Source organism: Aptenodytes forsteri, unplaced genomic scaffold (assembly GCF_000699145.1).
Source record: "Aptenodytes forsteri isolate BGI_AS27 unplaced genomic scaffold, ASM69914v1 Scaffold10, whole genome shotgun sequence".
Taxonomy (NCBI): domain Eukaryota; kingdom Metazoa; phylum Chordata; class Aves; order Sphenisciformes; family Spheniscidae; genus Aptenodytes; species Aptenodytes forsteri.
In genome coordinates this window covers 4,258,250-4,278,891 of record NW_008794117.1, presented here as the reverse complement: position 1 = coordinate 4,278,891, position 20,642 = coordinate 4,258,250, and the positions used below count along the sequence as shown (strand labels likewise).

The 20,642-nt window shown below is 36.8% G+C and overlaps 1 protein-coding gene across 1 annotated transcript in view; it reads left to right on the top strand.

The window, feature by feature from the left end:
* The window catches only part of RYR2 (ryanodine receptor 2), a gene marked incomplete at its 5' end in the record, with an annotated part of 258,073 nt that overhangs the window by 65,699 nt on the left and 171,732 nt on the right, over window positions 1-20,642 (top strand). The window contains 3 exons of the mRNA XM_019471222.1: window positions 1,784-1,943; window positions 12,764-12,911; window positions 19,974-20,182. Of these exons, the coding sequence (XP_019326767.1) occupies window positions 1,784-1,943; window positions 12,764-12,911; window positions 19,974-20,182 (517 nt within the window). The remainder of the gene's footprint in view (window positions 1-1,783; window positions 1,944-12,763; window positions 12,912-19,973; window positions 20,183-20,642) is intronic.

Below are 20,642 nucleotides of genomic sequence, written 5' to 3'. Positions count from 1 at the left end.
AGGGCAGTTAGCTAGCACGTGGGAGATAGCAGCACACCTGCCAACTGCTTGCTTAATTCCGTAATAGAAATTTGCCAATTGGTAGCTATATGAATGGTTGATTTTGGATTGACGCTCTTGAATTGTTGTTTTTAGACTTAAACTTTTTTTTTTTAAATGTGGTAATTTTGAAGGACGGTCCAACATCATGTTTATAGATTATAATCCCCCTTAAATACTTGCTTGTTTTCAATTATTGTTTTCAACCAGTAATTTATTTAAATGGGTTTTAGAATAGTTGTCACAGAAGAGAATTAATTAAAATTTGTAAAGTATTTGAATATTTTAGAATATAAATGGAGATAAATACTGTTTCTTTTTCTGTATTTCTCTCTGTCAGTCCAAATGAAGAAAATACAAGAAAATGCCAGAGTTGGTTAGAAAATAATTAGACAATTATTTAAACTAGCCACTCTTTAAACACCCCAGCATGTGTAATTTCAGTGAGAGAATGTTGTTGTTTATTTTCCACAGACCCCTTTTGTTATGACCAGAATAGCTCTCTGTTTTGTCAGTATGCTCGAGGGGAAATACTCGGGGATATTCAGGGCACGTCCACCGGCTCCGGCCTGGTCTCTCCTGGGGCCACAGGGAAGCACCAGCTCTAGCGTCTGGAGCGCCTCTGCCCACCGTCCCCCACCCTCGGCCTTGGCTTCTGCAAGGCTGTTTTTCACTTTTTTCCTCACTCCTCTCTGCCTGTGCAGCGTTTTGCCCTTTCTTAAAAATGTTTTCCCAGAGGCAGCACCATGTGGGGGCTCCCTTCCGGAGCGCCTGGCGCCTGGCATGGGGCAGTCCCCGCCTCTCCTCACAGATTTTTTTCCCCGCCTCTCCTCACAGAGGCTGCCCTGCAGCCCCCCCCACTAGCACCTGGGCACAGGCACCCAGTACAGCCCCTGTCTGTCTGCCCCCTGCTTTGCTCTTCCTGCTCCCTGTCCCCTGCACGTTCCCTCATCAGCTGAGGTAAGGGGGGGCAACATCCACCACCATGGTGATACTGCATAGTGTCATGGGTTTTCATTGTAAATTTCGTAAGTCCTGATGTACTGCATCCATCACCATATGCATTACATCCTTTATTAAAGAAGGTTTGGTCATAAGTAAAGCGGGAGATGACTATAATTAATTCAATTGGAACAACTTCATAAAAGTAAACAACACTTCATTCTCAGGAGCGCTAAAAATAGTGAGGAAGCTGTCTCTGTTCTGAAGTCATGTTTAAATTTTAACCATTTGCTCCTATGATTTGAAGGACAGTTAAGGTATGAAAATAATATAAAGACAAACTTTTATTAGATGGACTTCATACATGATCTTGGGTAAGCCATTTGACCTGCTCTCTCTCACATCCCTGTGTGTAATAGGAAGAATATATTTCCTTGCTTCAGTAGGAGGTAGATAGAATGAAATAAGTATTGTGAAGTGCTCAGAGGTAATAATAATAGTGTTCATATAAGTATTTAGATAAGCAACATCTTAATCTACTACTTTAAATATGCAAAAGCACTAAAATACTTTAAAAACATTTTTAGTTCAGACCATTTTGTGTAGCTTTCATTACCAGTTACTTCATCCCATCAAGATGCAACTAGCTTGAAACAAAATCAAATGTCAGTGCATTATTATTCTTTATGTTCAAAGACAGATTATTTATATAGATACATTGCATACATGTCACTTCTTTCCTTTGCAGTTTCTATTAATTTTCTTACTGAAAAGTAACTGCAAGTTCTGTGTTTTTTGACAGCTACCAGTTGTTGAGTGGATATAAGCCTGCTCCCATGGATCTGAGTTTTATCAAACTGACTCCCTCTCAAGAAGCTATGGTGGATAAACTAGCAGAGAATGCTCACAACGTGTGGGCAAGGGACCGTATAAGGCAAGGCTGGACGTATGGTATCCAGCAGGTAAGTGCTAACTTCAGTCACTTGAAAAAGCACTTATCTATTGAGATATTTCACAGTTAAATGGGAATAATGGGGATACAAAAGCAGGAAGGAGCAGCTAACAAATGCGAGTGTCAGTCAAAGAAAGCAAAAATACATAATTAAAGCAATCCTGCTAAATCTTCTAGCAGTATGAGACTTCTTTTACAAGCAGTATTAAAAAAAAAGATGGTATATTCCTGTATGCTGTCTAGATCTCAGGGTGAGAAAATTGCATGCAGGAAGCTAATATGCTCTAGTATTTTAGGAAATGTAAACATTGATTTTCAGCAGGGGAATCATTTAAATGTTTGCAGTCCTGGGAATTGAATAATTTTGTTTATCCAGGAAAATCAGAATGTAAACTTCTAGTAATCACTTTGCTAATATGTTGTATTTCTGGCAGAGGCCATGTTTAACTGAGAATAGTTAAGTCAGTCTCCAAGTTCCAGTCCTACTGTAGTGGTTTTGTTTCAGTGAACAGGAATGCTACGTGGTAGGTATCACAATGTGTTATAAGGGAGGGGAATAAAAATTAAGCATGGTGGATTGTTAATGGCAAAACTCAGGGTCTTTGTTTTCTTTAAAAAAATAATTGGGTATACAATAAGCCTAATTTATTATTTTTCAAGACAGCTACTGTATCAATTTTCCCTTAGGAGTCATATTTTCTATTCTTCTTGTGATTTGTGAATTTTATATAGAGAAAGGTGTCTTCACTTCTGTTAATAAATATGTAGTAGCATATCACAGTGAAATTTTAGGAAAATTCACCCTTTGTGGAAAAAAAAGAGTTTTCATGGTTTTGCGCTGGGCATAAAAGATCATTATTTTTGCAAAAATGAGAAACAGCTGTTTTGTTGGTACACACTCTTTCCTGCCTACAAACAGTGTTTTTGTTTTTGACAAAAATTCAAGTTATACATTTCAGTTCAGCACATTTCAAATTTTGTTTTTCTACCAGATCAAGACTCATTCTATTTGCAAAGCTTTTGTATATATATAAAAAAATAGGTTTTATATATGTTAAGTTAGGCACTTAAATTCACCTCATCACATACTGACAAAGTACATTTAAGTGACAAAATATATACCGCATAGCGTTTCAGCATTGGCCGTTACAGTATCTTACTATAAAGCTCTCATTTTGGTACTTTGTAAACTATTTAGGAAATCTATGTTCTGTATTTGGGTCTAGGCAGACATAGAGCCAATTCTTATGTTTGCAGACTGGAATGTATGTAGTATCCCCTACTAGACAGACACTGAAGATAATTCAGTGTTGGTGCAACTCCCCTGCTTACAACAGGATTAAATTTTCCCCTAATACTGCATCTTTGAGTAAGGGAAGGTGGCTCTTTGAAGTGCTGTTAACATTTCTGATAGAATATTAATAATGAGAAGTGTTGGAAGTGATGATTCTCTGTTGTCAGGTAGCGGGAGCAGATTAATTAATTTTGAACCCATTATTTCAATCCTGTGATTATGGAGACAGTGCACAATTCATTTCTAGAATGAGAGTCTGTATGTCTCTAGATGCTCAAAAGAAATATTTCTGATATAACACTCAATAATTTACACCATGCCTCCCGTATTTTTTATTCTCCAGAAGCCAAACATTTTCAATACAGGGCCTTTCCAACCAGGAGATTTGAAATGAATGAAAGTTGGGAAATAGTTACAGCTTTGATAGAACCCTGACATATCCCAAAATTAAATTTAGTTTTGCAACAGCGTTTATTAGTTAAGACGAAGCTAAGAAGTTTCTGAATCAAATGCATCTCTCGGCTAATTATGTTTCTAACTAGCACTGGGAAAATTTAAACCCACAACTCATATGTCATAAATAAAGTTTCTTAGATCTTGAAGACAATTCAACCTACCCTGTGTATCTGTATATCTTTGAAAAAAAATACAAATAATTTTGCCATATTTATTGGAGTGAATTTGCAGTTAAATTTTATGTTTTCTGAATTAGTGAGGTATTAAGTAAGAAAGGCAGTTAAATGATGCTGTCAAAGACTTCTTCAGTGTTACTGGGTTGGGAATGATAAGCAAAAGATGTAGTGGGAGTGGGTGGCAATAAGTTTCTCCTTTGCAGCTATATAATGTGTTTATAAACAGTCTTTATGTATGTTTTGATGTGCCTGTTGATATTGAAGGTATTGCTTTTGAAGAGGCGTGATGTGATAGTTTATCATTAGGTTTATTATGGTTCCCAAAAGGCAGTGGAGTTGCCCCAGGCCACAACTTTGGTTTAAAAAAATAAAATAAAAACGTTGATTAGACAAATCTAGTACGGGATGTAACCTAAAATTAAACACTTCAACTTAATGTCAGAAGAATCATGAAGTCTGTCTTATGTTCTCAGTGCTGTTCCCCGGGGGAAGAGACTGACCTTACTGTTGAATCTAAAACATTCTGGCCCTGTGAAGAGACGTTTTTGAGGCTCACTGGGAGAGAGCAGAGGGAAAGAGGAGGACTCTGATCTACTCACTGAACAGCTCTCTGTATTTTATCTACTGACTCTTAAAATACTGTCCTGAGGGCCAGCCTTGGAACTCAGGCCTCCCCTAGACTCCCTTTCTAATAAATGACCTGCTTGCTGGATGACAAAGCTCAACATGCAAATTAAATCTGCGCTTACTTATTACAATTTATGGTCTGGTGTGAGAAAACTTGTGGAAGATAGAGGTATAGTTTTGAACCCCTTAGTCTTGTAATTACTGAACTGTGCATTACCCATTTTCCACGAGTGTTTTAAAAATTGACATCTATATCCTCCAAGATATCTAACTGGACAAATAGGAATTAGGTATCTAAATCCATTTTGATGGCCAAGGACAAGTTGTTATATAAAGGGGTTATCACTATCACTTAGACCTGCTAAGTTTTAAAATAAATCGGTAGCCCCTAGTTAGGTTTTTGGAGATGTTTTAAGCAGTCAATGTGAATCAGGCTCTGATTTTGACTACCAGGTTGTGCTCTGAAAGAGATTTAGACAAATGCTTCTCCTCTAAATCTTGACTGGCCTTAGGCATATCATCAGTATTGAAGTGTTCTTCCTTACTAAGGCAAAGACAATTATGGGCATGCAAAAAAGAACCTGGAGAATTTAAAAGGAAAAAGCTTAAGTGCCTATGAAGCTGAACACATTTGGAGTTGGAAAGCCACTTAATCGGGGTTTTTCAGTCTTGGGTGCTTCTGCTTTAAACATCCAAATATTTTGTTGGGTCTGATTCATTCAAACTGACTGAAGACTTTTGTGTGCTGAGTGGGGCACTGTTGTTGAGAATGTAACACAATGGGGTAGTGAACAGTGTCACAGTTACGCTTTCAGCAGAGGATGGTTATTAAAGATCATCAAGAGCTCAGGAATATTCATGACCTTCAGGAAACAGTTCAACAAGATCAGCAGTATCCTTTACTCTCTTACTCTTGGCAGACAAATTACAGTAGTCCTATGTACGGTGAAACAGGTAGATGATGTCCTTGAAAACTTTCCCACCAATAGCATGTCCTGTAGAAGCTGCCATGCTTGGGGTGTTGATGTTGATTTCCTCTTAATTCAATTATTTTTCTCTTTTCAAATAATTAAGTTTATTTTCTTCTGGAGAGAAGACAGACAACTGAGTTCCAAGAGTGCTTACAATGTGCAGATAACAAATACCATTCACTAAAAGTCAAAAGAAGAGAGCAGAATAGCAAGGTGCAGTGCAAAGATGCTTCTCATTTAGCTGACATACATATCACATGGCAAGCTGCTAGCTGTTGTCCACGCTGCTATGTGCTTCTGCTTGACTCCAACAATGGGTTTGTTTCATGGGCTACATTTTGTCATCCCATCATATTACTGTGACATGTTACAGTACTGTAATAAAGTGACATGATGTTATGCTGTATAGTACTACAAACAGATCTTGCAGAGCTATGAAATAGTTTCCTAAGGGAAAGAAGCTTACAGATGTTTGAAGGTAGATGAACTAATCACTGGAAAATATGTTCTAAACAGCAATCATGCTGTGGCTGTAGGATGGATTAGATGATCTAGTAGGTATGTTCCATCATGAGCGCTTCATCATTTTGGGATTATATAATATAAAAAAAAATTAAAGGGATACTGTCAAGTAGTTCATGTATAATCCATTTCTTTCCTGTTACAACCTGGTGGGAAAAATGCCTTCCAAGTTCTAGATTTTTTTTTTCTTCTAAATCCACCACTGCTTGTCAGGAATTTTTCTTAACAAGAGGTAGCTGCTCTTCGTGCATGACTATACACAGTATTTTTGTTCTGCTGCTGCAGAGCCAACCAGCCAGCCAGCAGAGGGAGCACAAGTTAACTAATAAATCCTGTTCCCAGAACTGTGCTGACAGCTGTGATGACACTGATCACAAACAAGTAAGTATTTTTTAGTAGGACAGACTCGCAGTAGCTTATTGCTCCATGAAAGGAGCAGACGGAACAAAACAGGTAGGAAAAATACATATTTCTACTTAAAAGAACGTATTAAACAGCAAGGGTAAGTGGAAAAGCAAGCGCAAAATCAGTATGAAAATACTTGACAGTGTCCCTTTAAGGGAGAACGTGGTTGCCTGCAGGTTGGTCTTCTCTGAACTGGGGAAATGGTAAATGATCAAAGACAGATAAGGGAGATAGATCCAGGCAAAGGAGCAATTTAGCCTTGGTGTAAGTCAATTAAAATAATCATATTTGTTCTATAAGAGGGCTTTTTTTAAAAATTATTTTTACATGTATGGATTTTGACATTATGTCCTATCATAATTACCCGAGTTTTTTATTTGGGTATTTTTAAGGAATTTTTCATAACAAGCTGATTGAAAGATAGCATTGAAGTATAGAATGACACATTTACCATCAAATGGAAAATATTCAGAACTCGCATAAGTTTATCCATGAACTTACAATATTGGTTGACGTTCATAAAAGTGTGATGTCATGTATACAGGAGAATCTCAGCTTTTATATAAGTAAGGAAAAGACAGAGAAAAGAGTCAAGCTTAGAGATCAGAAAGCAAATGAAAATAATTTCAAGTACATTAGCCACCCCCCCCCCCTTCCTGAATCCATGACTTTTAGGTCTCCCCACTGATTGTGGGGGTCACAGCCAGAGATTCTGACTTTCAAATTTTGCTTATATGCATTGTCACATATGCAGATAGCTTAGTCAAAAGGTGTCTTGCTTTTTCTTCATGTTATATTGCGTCTTGTGGCTGAAGAACCTAAGAGTCAGGAACCTCGTTTATATTGAGAAAAAAAAAAATTAAAAAACCCCAGAGCTTTAGCAATTGGTTAGAAGAATCAACAACCTAAAAAGTTCTTCCCACTGTGTAAAGAGCATGTTAAAAAAGATGCTCTGCACTTCCTGTCCTAGGATAATTAGTCAGGACTGTGAAGCAGTTATCAAGTTTGATTTCTTGTTGGCCGAAAATGCAAGACAGTTTGGTCTTTTTAAGTCAGGATCTTACTTTTTTTAGGTTTTTGTAGAAAGCATATGCAATCGCTATTTGATCAGGAGTTGGTCTTCTCAGACTGCCTAGTGCTGCAATGCAAGAGAGGCGCTGTTCTGGAAATTCAGACTGAGGAAATATGGACATACGGGAAAAATCACAAGTTGAAAGCTTGTCACTTATTTTGTCATTAAATATATATAAAAAGGCATCTTGTCCTTGTAAAAACTACTTACGTTACCTCACTTTCACATTTTATATTATTTGTACTGATATATTAGTTCCTTCCGTTTGTAGTCAGGGCACATTCTGCCAGGCATTCCATATGGGTACAGTCCTCAGTGAAGATGGTAGAAGCTGTACACGTATTTCTAAGGATGCACATACTTCTAAGGACAGAACTCAGCTGCTAGTATGCCAGGTTATGAACACAACCTCCGCTTTGGGTGGATATATTTAGGATATTTGTTAACATTGCCAAGAATATGGCTTCGTGAGGACTTTATTGTGCTTTCCAGTTCTAATGACTCTGGAATCTTGAAATTACTTACTTACTAAATACCAATTTAGAATTACATTTTTCCTTTTTCCCCTATAAAATAATTTTTAATGGTTTATGGTTAAACATAAGCTGCCATGATAAATGCAGAAAAGCTAGACCTCTGGATAACAAGATATGGAATGTATGGTATAGGTAAATGATCCTGTTCACAGTGTGTCTGCTGCACACTCACACAGTGGCTCACTGAGCTGGGTTTCTGACAGCATTGCTGGCAAGCTCACCAGTAGCATTTGTTGTGGCAATTGCTCAGAAATCTTTGTGGAAGTGCAAGATCCACAGAAGTGGCAGCAGGCAGAATCAATTCACAGCTGTGGAATGAGTGTTTTCTAATGGTGCAAAATGAAGCTAGGAAAACAAGAGCACGTCTGTCTCACTGAATATGTGCTGAAATACATTTGCTTTGTGCTTGTCATTTAACAGCCTCGGTTATGAGAACAAAATAATTTCAGTACCACACAGAATATCTATCTGTACAGCTCTAACACTTTAAATCACGAAATTTAGGATCCCATTAAATTATTATAATGTTTTTCCTGCACTCTTTCTAGTCTGTGTTTTCATTTTTCAGTCTTTTCCTGTCTGTCTTTTTGATAGGCACTTATTTATGTATGTTTCTGGTGTCTTTTTGTTCCTTTTAGTCTAGTGACCTGTGCTGTTCCTGAACTTCTCAGAGCTTTGGGAAAGCCCAGGAGTGCACAGGTTTGCAGTATCACATTTATAGTTCTGAGAACTATATTATTATCATTTCAGATGTCTTTTAGAGGTTTATATGAGGCTTTGGTTTTTGTTACTGAATTACTTCTGAAGAATACAACTTTATTACACACACTATCTCTTAATAGGTTTTTCTTTTAGAGCTGCTTATAGAATCATAGAATCACTGAGGTTGGAAAAGACCTCTAAGATCATTGAGTCCAACCGTCAACCCAACACCACCATGCCCACTAAACCATGTCCCCAAGCGCCTCATCTACACGTCTTTTAAATACCTCCAGGGATGGGGACTCAACCACTTCCCTGGGCAGCCTGTTCCAATGTTTAATCACTCTTTCAGTAAAGAATTTTTTCCTCATGTCCAATCTAAACCTCCCCTGGCGCAACTTGAGGCCATTTCCTCTCGTCCTATCACTAGTTACTTGGGAGAAGAGACCGACACCCACCTTGCTACAACCTCCTTTCAGGTAGTTGTAGAGAGCGATGAGGTCTCCCCTCAGCCTCCTTTTCTCCAGGCTAAACAACGCCAGTTCCCTCAGCCGCTCCTCATGAGACTTGTGCTCCAGACCCCTCACCAGCCTCGTTGCCCTTCTCTGGACATGCTCCAGCACCTCGACGTCCTTCTTGTAGTGAGGGGCCCATAGAATTTGACTATGGTTTTCTATGCTGCTGTAGACAGTATGGACACTCCTCCTGTTTCGTTCTTACTCTTACATCTGTCTATGCAAGTTGTAAGACCAGTTGCTAGATCCAGTGTGCTACGTCACACACTCACTGAACAAATGAATGCAGTTCTGCACCTCAGCTCCCAGTGTGTTTCCTCTGTGAATTATCTTGCAGCAGTGTTCATTACCTGTAATGGAAGTTTTAAAAGGCTTGTTGATATTTTTTGGTGTGTGTGTGTTTAGGTACCTTTTTCTGTAGTTCTTTTCTATTACTTTTAAGAGCTATATTCAGTTAGTGCCATTGTTGACCAATTATCGCCTATTTCAAATCCATTTATACCCTACAAATAACTATATGTGTGCTGATTCAGATAATTCTTTGTCTATCATTTGCTGTATATAGCAAAATCTGTACTATACACTATAAAGTAATACTGACTTTTCATGGCCAGTGTTACATCACTCAAGTTTAGCATTATTTATTATTAATTCCTTCCATTTATAGTCAGGGCACATTCTGCCAAGCATTCCAACTTTTCATGGTTGCAATGCTTTCTTTTACTTAAGTAACTCCAAATTATTTTCTAAATGACTAATGCAATGTTTATGTTACATTAAAGGAAGAGAAAGTTGTGTAATAAAAGATATAGGCTTTTTTCCTTTTTTTTTTTCCTGTGATATTATAGGTTCTGAATTCAAAACCAAAGAATTATATAAACTTCATGTGTGCTACCCAGATCAAACCATTTTAAACAGAATCTTGTCAAAAAACTTAAGTTTGGGGTTTTTTTGTCTTCTGAAGGAGGTCTGCTTTTCTTTTTGTTTCAAATGACTTGGAGACCAAGTAGTTGCCAGACAAACTCTATACAAAACACAGTCTTATGATGAAGCATTAGACTGTCAAACCTGGAAAATTCTAGCAAAAAATTAAAAACTTAGGCTGTTTTCCTTCTTTTAACAGTCTACAATATAAAACAATAAGTTTTCTGTAGTGAATAGGAAGAATTAAGTCTATGTACGAATTGCAAATGTACTCGATAAAAATTACCATTCTTAGCTAATCAGTTTTCTTGTTGGCTTGATTGTGACTGTGCAAAGCTCAATCACTGTATAAGATCATTCTCTTGATTAGCTACACTTAAACCACAGAGGTGCAGAAGACCGTTAGTACAAAAACTTAGGATGAGTTCTTAATTCAGCAATAAGTAAAGCATTCAAAATTTAGAAAAAAAAGAACAAAATTATTAAAAGAAAAATTCCTTCTCATATTCATATTTAAAGAAGTAGCCAAAGTCTTGAACGGGTGAAAAAGGTCACAATATTAAATAAAATTAGACCCAAGGAAAAAAAAATTGTAAAATCAAGTTTGTTTAATACTTATGATTTCTTTATGCTTTTTTTCGCTCACTCTGATTTTTGTGCTTAGACATTTTTAAAAGCACTTATACTATATTTCGTTATTATACATTGTTATCAGCTAATTGCCAGTATGTTACTGTGTGTTAATGGTTGCTATGGCAATTACCAGTGCATTAGTCTAACTGTGTATCATGGATAAGTTACATAATTGTTACTCCAAACTTCTGATTCATATTTTTAAAGACAGTACTTCGTGATATCTTTTGGACATACAGTGTTTTCAGAGGAAACTATTTCTCTTTCTATGTCTTTTCCAAGACAAATAATTAAACCCATGGTGTTTCATCTCTGATGTTAATTTGAATGTTCTTATATCAAATAATAATTCCTTATAACATTTACTTCAACATTTGTTTGGTCCATTCTGTTCTGGAAGCAGCCCTTTTCCACATCTACCAAATTAAATATTAGAAAAAAGGGGACGTCAACTCAAGTGTTTGGAATAAATATGGAAAGTAGTCCCCTCAAATGGTCCTTGTGTTGGCCCTGTCACTGTTCTTCCCACTGAATATAACTAGATCTGATATGGTGTAGTAGTAATATGTGTCCCCAGCAATGCATTATCTTTATCTTTCTGTTAGCCCTTTTAGCATGGAGGTAATGTTTGTCCTGTAATATTTCTTCTCCTAGAAGGATCACTGGTAGGACCAGATTTCATCAAGCACTGCTTAATAACTGCACTTTAATATTTACTCACCATGATAAGGCAAAAGGCAGATAGCCTTGTATCTAAGCATTTAAAAGACAAGAAAAGATGCCTGCAAGTATTTGTCAGAATGGATGTGCCATTTCTTTTCTGCTTGCAAAGGTAGAATGAAAACCACACACATTCTTAAAAGTAGAACTGTAATGCCATAAAAGAAGTAAGATACTTTCACTATAGGCACTGTTTTCTAAAATAATAGGGACTATTTTTGCACTTCTTAATAAGTCTGAGCAATCATAAAAGCCTCTCAATGTCTTTGGTATTTGTATCCAAGAGAACAAACAGCAAGTATTTTTTTTGTCTGTCCAGTCTTTATTTATTAAAATAAGATATTAGGAAGAACATGGAGAGTTCTTTGTATGTTTTCGCTCACTGCCAACAAATGCTGACAGGATGTGAGAAGAAAATGTAGACAAGAAAACAATTCTATTAGTCACTAAAAATTTTGTTAGTCATATAAATAATCCAGTTAAACAATGCTTTTAAACAAGATAATTTTGCAGTAGAGGAAAACCTAATCAATGTTGTGTTAATAAATCTAAAATGCAAAGATTAAACCTTACCAATACATTAATTTCAGCTGGAGGAGAGGCTACGTTAAATTACCTATTACAAAAATTCTGCACATTAAGCACATTCATCATATTCTTACAAGACTCTTTATTTTGGAAAAATACATGTTTTAAGTATTTAACATATTAAGGCACAGGTTTGTTATCTATTTTATTATTTATTAATTAGTATTGCATGTATTTATTAATATTCTTTTATTAGTGTTTTATCTTGTTCTTTTGTTTATATCTTGTATATTCTTTGGGTTTTTTATATATCTTGTATAGTGCTATAATTAAAAAAAGGCTATATATTTGTGGTACAGTAATGTCTCTGAGCTTTAGTTATGTACTAGCTTCTTGTTATAGTAGCTGCTTCATAAACAGTGTACAAAATATAATCCCTTTGACTTTTCAGTCAGACTTTGCCTTTATCCTTGTTCTTGTTGTTTGTATTGTTGTCCCGTTAAGTAAATCTGATAGAAAATGAAAGCAGGTATAAGCCACGCAGTTTCATTTATTTGTGTATTAATTGCTTTTTTAAGAAATTCAGTATTGTTACTAGTTTCTAGACTATTGCAACTTCTTTGAATCCTTGCTGTATTTGCAGTTCCATGATTTCAGTTGGTATAAATAGTAATTTTTATACTGCTGCTATAGCAGAATTTTGTCTTTAAGACATTCTGAAATTGAATTGATTTTTCAAACTTATGCAGGATGTGAAAAATCGACGAAATCCTCGCCTGGTACCTTATGCTCTTTTGGATGATAGGACAAAGAAGTCAAACAAAGACAGTCTTCGGGAAGCAGTCCGCACCCTGCTAGGCTATGGTTACAACCTGGAAGCTCCTGATCAAGATCATGGTAATTAATTTTGTTGTTTTGATCTTCTAAAAAAAAAAAAATTAGAATATTTCACTCCAGTACTAGATTTGTAGGTCCGATAAAACAATCTTAACAGGTACAGTGTCTTCAAAGCTAATAGGTGCTTTTCTCCATCTTTTGTTGTTTATATTTCCCTTTGATCTTACTTTCCTTATTGTTTCCTTTTATTGTCCTGTGGCCTCAAATGAAGAATTACAAAATGAAACATTTTTACATTTTAAATCAGTGATACAATTTCTCTGTATTTCATACACTTCCTTTCACTGTTCATTTTGTAGATTTGATAGTTCAGATGAATCAAAATTAAAAGCTTAAGAAATTTAAATCAGGATTGTGAATACTACAAGACACAACCCTAAAATACAGAAAATAAATAAAGTGTTTATCTTCTTGCTCAATATATGGCCTCATGCCAGGGAAGAAAATGTATGGTTACATTTTAAATATGTGCATAAATATCTGAAGTTCCCCAATCTAAAATTGAGGTTTTAATTAAAAACTTTTTAATTAGTACTATTTTTGTTATTTCAAGACAGAATAGCAAAATTGCTAAGAGAAAGATCATATGCAGTATATGTGAATTTTATATTCCTACAATTTTAACTCTAAATAATGAAGAATTCTGCAGTTCATGCACAATCTTGTATTTAAACACTTAAAGCTACAAGATGAAACTTTCAAAGATGAATGCCTACAAACCAAATTCCTGTGAATGCCAAACTGCAAGTCTAGAATTAGATAGTTTGTTAGAGCATTTAAGCTTCCTGGACTTTCTCAGGTCTTTGAAGCTGAATAGACTATAAGTAAATTTTAACTTCTTACAAACGTTTTCTTTGAATTTACATCATTGCTAGATGGAATATTTTATTGATACTGCAATCAGTATTTTCAGCATGTATAGTTTGAGTTTGAGACATCCTAAACAAAAAAACCCCATGGAAAACTATATAAACTTTTAATAAACAAGTTTTAAAGAAACAGTGCACAACATTTACCTCAGTAACTGCAGAATATAAAATGTTAAGAAAGTAAAAGAAATCAGGAGACATAATGTACCAATAAAATTCTCTTACAGATTTTGGCTTTTAAAACAACAGTTTTCTGTCATGCTGAGATCAAGTTGTAAGACAACACAGGACAGGGATATTCTTGGTACTGTACTGTCATTCTGGAACACTCTGCACATATAGAAAGGAAATGGTAACATAATAGATATACCCCCTCAGCAGCCGTATTCTAGAAGTTCATTTGGAGATCTGGAAATACGGAATAATCAAATCAAAATTGAAACTTACATCCTTATAATCTCAGCAAAGTGATGAAAATTTGAGGAATGTGTCTAAACCTTATCCTATCAATATATTGATTAATAAATGATTATTTTCCCTGCTTTATATAGTGATAGTATTGTTAAATTTAGATCTATTTAGGCCATAGACCTTCAGTAAAGCATTTCTGCAGATCTAACTCACACTCAGAACATACACAGGGAACTTGCCATTTGCAATTTCTTTTCAAAAGCACATACATGCTCTGATCCTCAGCTTTTATGAGAGGCTGCTATTAAATTACACTTTTAAATATGAGGCATCACTGATACCATGAGTGCGTAACAAGGCTGGATTGCTGAATGGGCAAAACAATCTGTTTCTTAGTGGAATAGATTGTGTTGGTGGCAAAACGCCATGGTCTCACTGTTAAATCTGCCTATGCCAAGTCAGGAGAGTTTAAGGATGCTGCATAATCTTGTAATTTCTTCCCCTCCCACTGTGGGAAGGAGATGCTGCGTAGAGAGAGCAAGCATGGATTCTGCTTGGTTCTGAGAAAGTGGGTTGGCTTTTGCCTCTTATGAAGATAAAGGGGCTGTCTGGTGGTGTAGGGTGAGAGGGAGAGAGGTCATGCTCATTTTCCACAATTTCCTCCAAATCTCACTAAACAATATTAATCCCCTTTCCTCGTTTACATCTCTGAGAACCATGTGCCCCTGCCTTTCCTCGTGAATGAGCTGCTGGAAAATTTTATTTTTTCCTTACAATGCAGAGACCCTTGAGATAGTTCTGTGTATGGAGTTACTAATGAAATGTAAAGAACACAACTGCAATCCTTGCATCTGAAAGGCGTCATCAATCCTGTTGCAAAATTCCCAGAGGAAAGGAACTGCAGAACAGTGTCCCACAAACTGGTCTGTCTTAAACAAGACTGCAATTGCATTCAACAAAAGATTTTTGTGCTCATTTTGGGGATTTAGGTTTTACAGTTTATAAGCCTCTCAAGTTTTTGAGATGTATAAAACATGTCATAGGGAACTCCTTTCATCAGCCAAAATCCATACTGTTTTTAAAGGATTTAGAGCCCTCTAGTGGTGTTCTGCATCTCCGTTGATTAATTTTATTTTAAACATTGATTTACAAAGCTCTATAGGGTTGTTATTATTATTATTATTATTATTATTATTTATTATTTACTGGTTTCCCACAGCAGCTGTATTTTTGGGGTTGCTTAGAATCTAGAAAGCATTAGGTTACTTAGAATCTAAAAAGGCAACAAATTCTCAGTTCCCATGCTTTGTGGTGGTTCATCTCCTGATGATCTCCTTCTCCTCCTCCTCCTCACAATAGGTTGAGGTATTGAGGGTCTTCAAAAGTGTTTTTAAGGCATTAATTGTGTAGACCATCAAAGAGAAAATTTTACTGATAAAGAATTATGTGGCAGAGAGTTCAGAGTTGCTTACAGGAAACTTAATGAAGTTAAGCCTTAACTTAACTGAAGTCAGGCATTTGGTGGCATGAGAAGTGATAGTAAGTTCTGAGGGATTTGATTTTATAGGCTATTCAAGATAATATTGGAAATGTGGACCTTGATGTGGCTGAGAAAACAGAAGAGAAAGGCAGAGGTTCTTAATACGGTCTAACAAACAGACAGGTAGGTGCAGACATATTTGAGCTTATAAGAAATTCAGAAAGAGGAGGAATTATAGTGATCAGACTGGAGTATTGAATTTCCAAAAGCTGCACAGGCTTTAATACCTTGCAAATTTGTGGAAGAAGATCCAGAATGCTTTAAGCATTCTTTTTCCTAATCTGAGAAAAAGAGTCAGAGTGATCCCTGAGTTATGTGATTTGATTAATGGAAAGAAAACTGTATAAAATACTGGAGAATAGAGTATTTTAAGGAAGAAAGATCAAGGGTTTGATTCAGCATTACTTCTTGTGCTTTGTGACATTTTTTAAATCTTTTTCATCTTTTTAAAGTGTGATTTTTGTCATTTCAAGCTACCTTATGGTTTGAATTGATAGTAAGGTCTTGGAAAGAAGTGTCAGAAACAGACTGTAGGACTGTGTAATAAGTAAGGAACAGTGCGGGAGGTTTGTATGTAAATAGAAAATATGTAGAGTAGTGAAAGACAGCTCAGGGAGGGAAAACTCACTATATACTGATATAAAATATTGAAGGAAAGCAGAAAGAAGATAGGATTAAAAGTGCTTAAAAGGATGTTAGGTTTGGCCATCTCGAAGGCACCAAGTAAGCTTATGAGTATTCAACTAGTATTTGTAAGTAAATGTTCTTAGGCAATTTTTGAGAACATTTTCCATAGGTAGTAGGTGGATGCAACATAGCTGTAGATGAATCAATAAAGGCATTTTTTCAAGACAGTATGTTCAGTGCAGTGAGGGAAAGAAGAAAATTAGGGAAGTAGCTGAGTCTACGATTTGTGTTTTTGTGAATGACAGAAACAAAAGTACATTTCTATTGGAACAGATTGATCTGGAATGGATGGTGGGATAACGTTGGAAAAGGGAGGAAGTGGGAGCAAAGGAGCGGGGTAACCCACAAGAGAACTGGGATGGATAGATGGAGAGTTGGATCAGAGCTTAGAGATCCAAGTCCAAAACTTTATTGTTTGTTAGTTGTCAAGAAAAAAGGGGAAAATAGATTTATTTATGTGTCTCAAAGTGGTACATGTACCAGCATACTTTTTCTCCCTTTAAAAATCTTTGCTTATACATTCCACAGATGTTATAAAGCAGAAATGGGAGGCCCAAACTAAGCTTGTTTCTACTGCTGTTACAGAGCAGACAGAATAACATCTTTACGTTTTTACCCTTCCCTTGAGGTTTCTCTTCTCCTCTGTCTCTGAAGCAGCCCAATAACAACCCAGCTTATATTTTTTCAGTATTTTTTATGCCATTATTCTTTCATGGAGTAAGAGAATCAGTGAACACATTTAGAAGAAACAAGTTGAATGTGTCAAAGTTTAACTTTAGCCTCCTTTGAAACTCTTCACGTAGCCGTTTTGGTCTTTGAGAAAAGATACTTATAATTACCTGACAAAGAGTGAATTTTAACTTAAACACTTTTAAACTAGCTTTTTATGAATCACTTGAAATTAAGAGAATTTTGGAATGAAGCATAGTAAGCTGTGATTAGATAAGCACATATGATCATGCTACAGATACTTAACCAAATGAATCAGTGTCCGTGAAAACTTCTGTTTTCACACAGCTGTTAATGTTAATTTATTTTACACTCCACTGCATTAGACAAGAAATGTGAACAAGCTCTTTTTCTTCATCTCAGCTTGACAATTGACAAACAGTAACTTTGAAGTGAGAAGTGGCAGTTTTTAAGGCCCTCTATGAAATCTCGTAGTCATCTGACTCTCTCTTCAACAGTTTGAGAGAGAAAAAAGCGGAATAGTCAACACAATTCAAACTTGGCATCTTGTTATTTCTGTTATTTCGCTAGCTAAATAATATTTTCTAAATAGTACCTTGGCTGTGACTAGGTTTTCCTTTGTTCTTGAACAGTAACTTGCCTTGCCTCAAACAGGAGTTGCCTTTAACGCTACTTTTACGCCCTCCTTAAGGGCATCCTTATTCTTTCCAGACTTGCTACCCTTTATCTTGACAGAAGTTAATATATTTTTTCCTGAAGCAGGAGTTACAATCATTTTGGGATTTTTGTTGTTGTTGTTAAAGCTTCATGCATGACTTCCTTTTGTGATTCCTATCCTCCATTTTCCATTGCTTCTGCAAAAACATCTAAATCGCAACCTTCCTTCTATTATTTATTATAATAACTGAGAAATATAGTAATAAATTTTTATAACAATGACATACCTAAGAAATCTGACTTTTAGAATATAAATGAGAAGACTAGGTGAACTGATCGCAGTTTCTAAGTAAAGAAGATGTCTCAGTTGAGGAATCTTGTCTCAAACGTTTGTCTTTTATGGTGATTGGAAGATTAATTTGGTCTGTATTTTGTTGGGGTTTGTATGTTTGGTGTTTTTGTTTTGTTTAAAATAACTGAGAGCCCAGTTCATTGAATCACAGAACTGTTGAGGTTGGGAGGGACCTCTTGAGATTATCTGGTCATGGAGGGTCAGCTAAAGCAGGTTGTCCAGGACCAGGTCAGATGGGTTTTGATTATCTCCAAGGATGGGGTCCCCACAACTTCTCTGGCAACCTGTTCCAGTATTTGACCACCCTCACAGTAAAAAGTGTTTTCTTGTGTTCAGATGGAATTTTAAGTTTCTTTAACTTGTGTATTGACTCTTATTTGACCACCCTCACAGTAAAAAGTGTTTTCTTGTGTTCAGATGGAATTTTAAGTTTCTTTAACTTGTGTCCATTGACTCTTGTCCTGTCACTGGGCACCACTGAGAAGAGTCTGTGTCCCTCTTCTTCATTCCCTCCCACCAGGTGTTTACACTCATAAATGAGATTCCCCCTAAGCATTCTCTTCTCCGGGCTGAACAGTCCCAGCTCTTTCTGCCCCTCCTCATAAGAAAGATGCTCCAGCCCCTTACTCATCTTTATGGCCCTGTGCTGTTCTTGTTCCAGTAAGTTGGTGTCTTCCTTGCACTGGTGAGCCCAGAACTGGACCCAGCACTCCAGATGTGTCCTCGCTAGTATTTCTTCACCAAAAGGGTTGTCTAGCATTGGAACAGGCTGCCCGGGTTGAGTCACCATCCCTGGAGGTATTTGAAAGACATGTAGATGTGGCGCTTAGGGACATGGTTTAATGGTGGACTTGGCAGCATTAGGTTAATGGTTGGACTCTATTATCTTAAAGGTCTTTTCCAACCTAAATGATTCTATGATTCTAAGTAGAGGGGAAGGATCACCTCCCTGGACCTACTGGCAAGGCTGTTCCTTATGCAGTCCAGGATACTTCTGTCGTTCTTTGATGAGAGGCTACATTACTGGCTTATGTTCCACTTGTTTACCAGGACCCCGAGGTCCTTCTCTGCTGAGCGGGTTTCCAGCTGCTCAGCTCCCAGTGTATTCTGTTGGCTGGGGTTATTCCTCCCCAGGTGCAGGACTGCATTTCCCCTTGTTGAACTTAATGAGATTCCTCTCAGTTCAATTCTCCAGCCTGTTGAGGTCCCTCTGAATGGCAGCACAACCGTCTGGTGCATCAGCTGCTCTTTCCAGTTTTGTGTCATCTACAGACTTGCTGTGGGTGTACTCTTTTCCATTATCCAGGTCATAAATGAAGATGTTAAACAGCACTGGCTTCAATACCCCTGTAGACTCCAGTATGCCTGGGGTACTCCACTACAGCACCCACATTGGTCTGCCTGCATATCTTGACCCATGAGTTCTGAACTGGCTCCTGAACCATCCCAAGGCAGTTCTCCATGTGTTCCAGCTGCTCTCTCACATAAAGGGCAACTCTTTCTCATAACCTTCCCAGCCCATCCTTCCTAAAAAACATGTATCCATCCATTGCAATACTCCAGTTGTATGAGTTATCCCACCATGTTTCTGTGATCCCAATGAGGATCGTAGCGTGGTAGATGAATTAGCATAGAATCATTTCAGAGAGGTACTCAAACATGCTGATTCCCCAGAATGGGCAAGGGTGCTTTCCCCGTAAGGCTGTTCTGCAGGCACTTTCTTTTTTGCATGCCTATGCTCAGAGGGATTCCTTTGCCCTTTGTTTTCAATGCCTTCATTTTGTCAGTAGTTGAGTACAGTACTTTCTGTGTTGGGTTTTTTTTCTTCACTTTTTTTTATTTTTTAAACCTTACAGCGATGAGACTGGATGTGTGCAGTGGGATAATGGAAAAATTCAGGATCTTCCGCACAGAAAAGACTTATGCAGTGAAGGCTGGGAAGTGGTACTTTGAGTTTGAGGCAGTTACTGCAGGAGACATGAGAGTTGGCTGGACCAGGCCGGGTTGTCTGCCAGATCAGGAACTTGGCTCAGATGAAGAAGCTTTTGTTTTTGATGGCTTTAAGGTTTGTATATGTTTATCTGTAATAACATGAGTGATTGCAAAACTTTTAATTTTGCATCTTATTCCATGTGTTATTCCCTCAACTTAATTGCCTTCTCTTCTTTCATTTGTGTTTTATGAAATTATTTCTCTCTCTCTTTGAGGGCCTAGGTGGAATAAGGAGGATCAATGTCACCTGAAAAAATAATGAGCAGGGTTTGGCATTTCTATAATTTTTTTCACAGCTTCACAGTATTTGTACAATATACATAAAGCATCAAAAATCTCAGTGACTTACTGAAATTCAAAATACTGGCAGGGCTGTAGTTAACTATGAATCATTTCTTTAAATTTTTACTCTGTTGTTCTCTCTATAAGAAGTGCCATTAGGGAATAAATATGGTTAAGATTATTAGCAGTAAATGTTTGAGGCAAATTTTGATACAAGTTTTTTATAGGAATGTAAAAGTTACAAAGTGTAT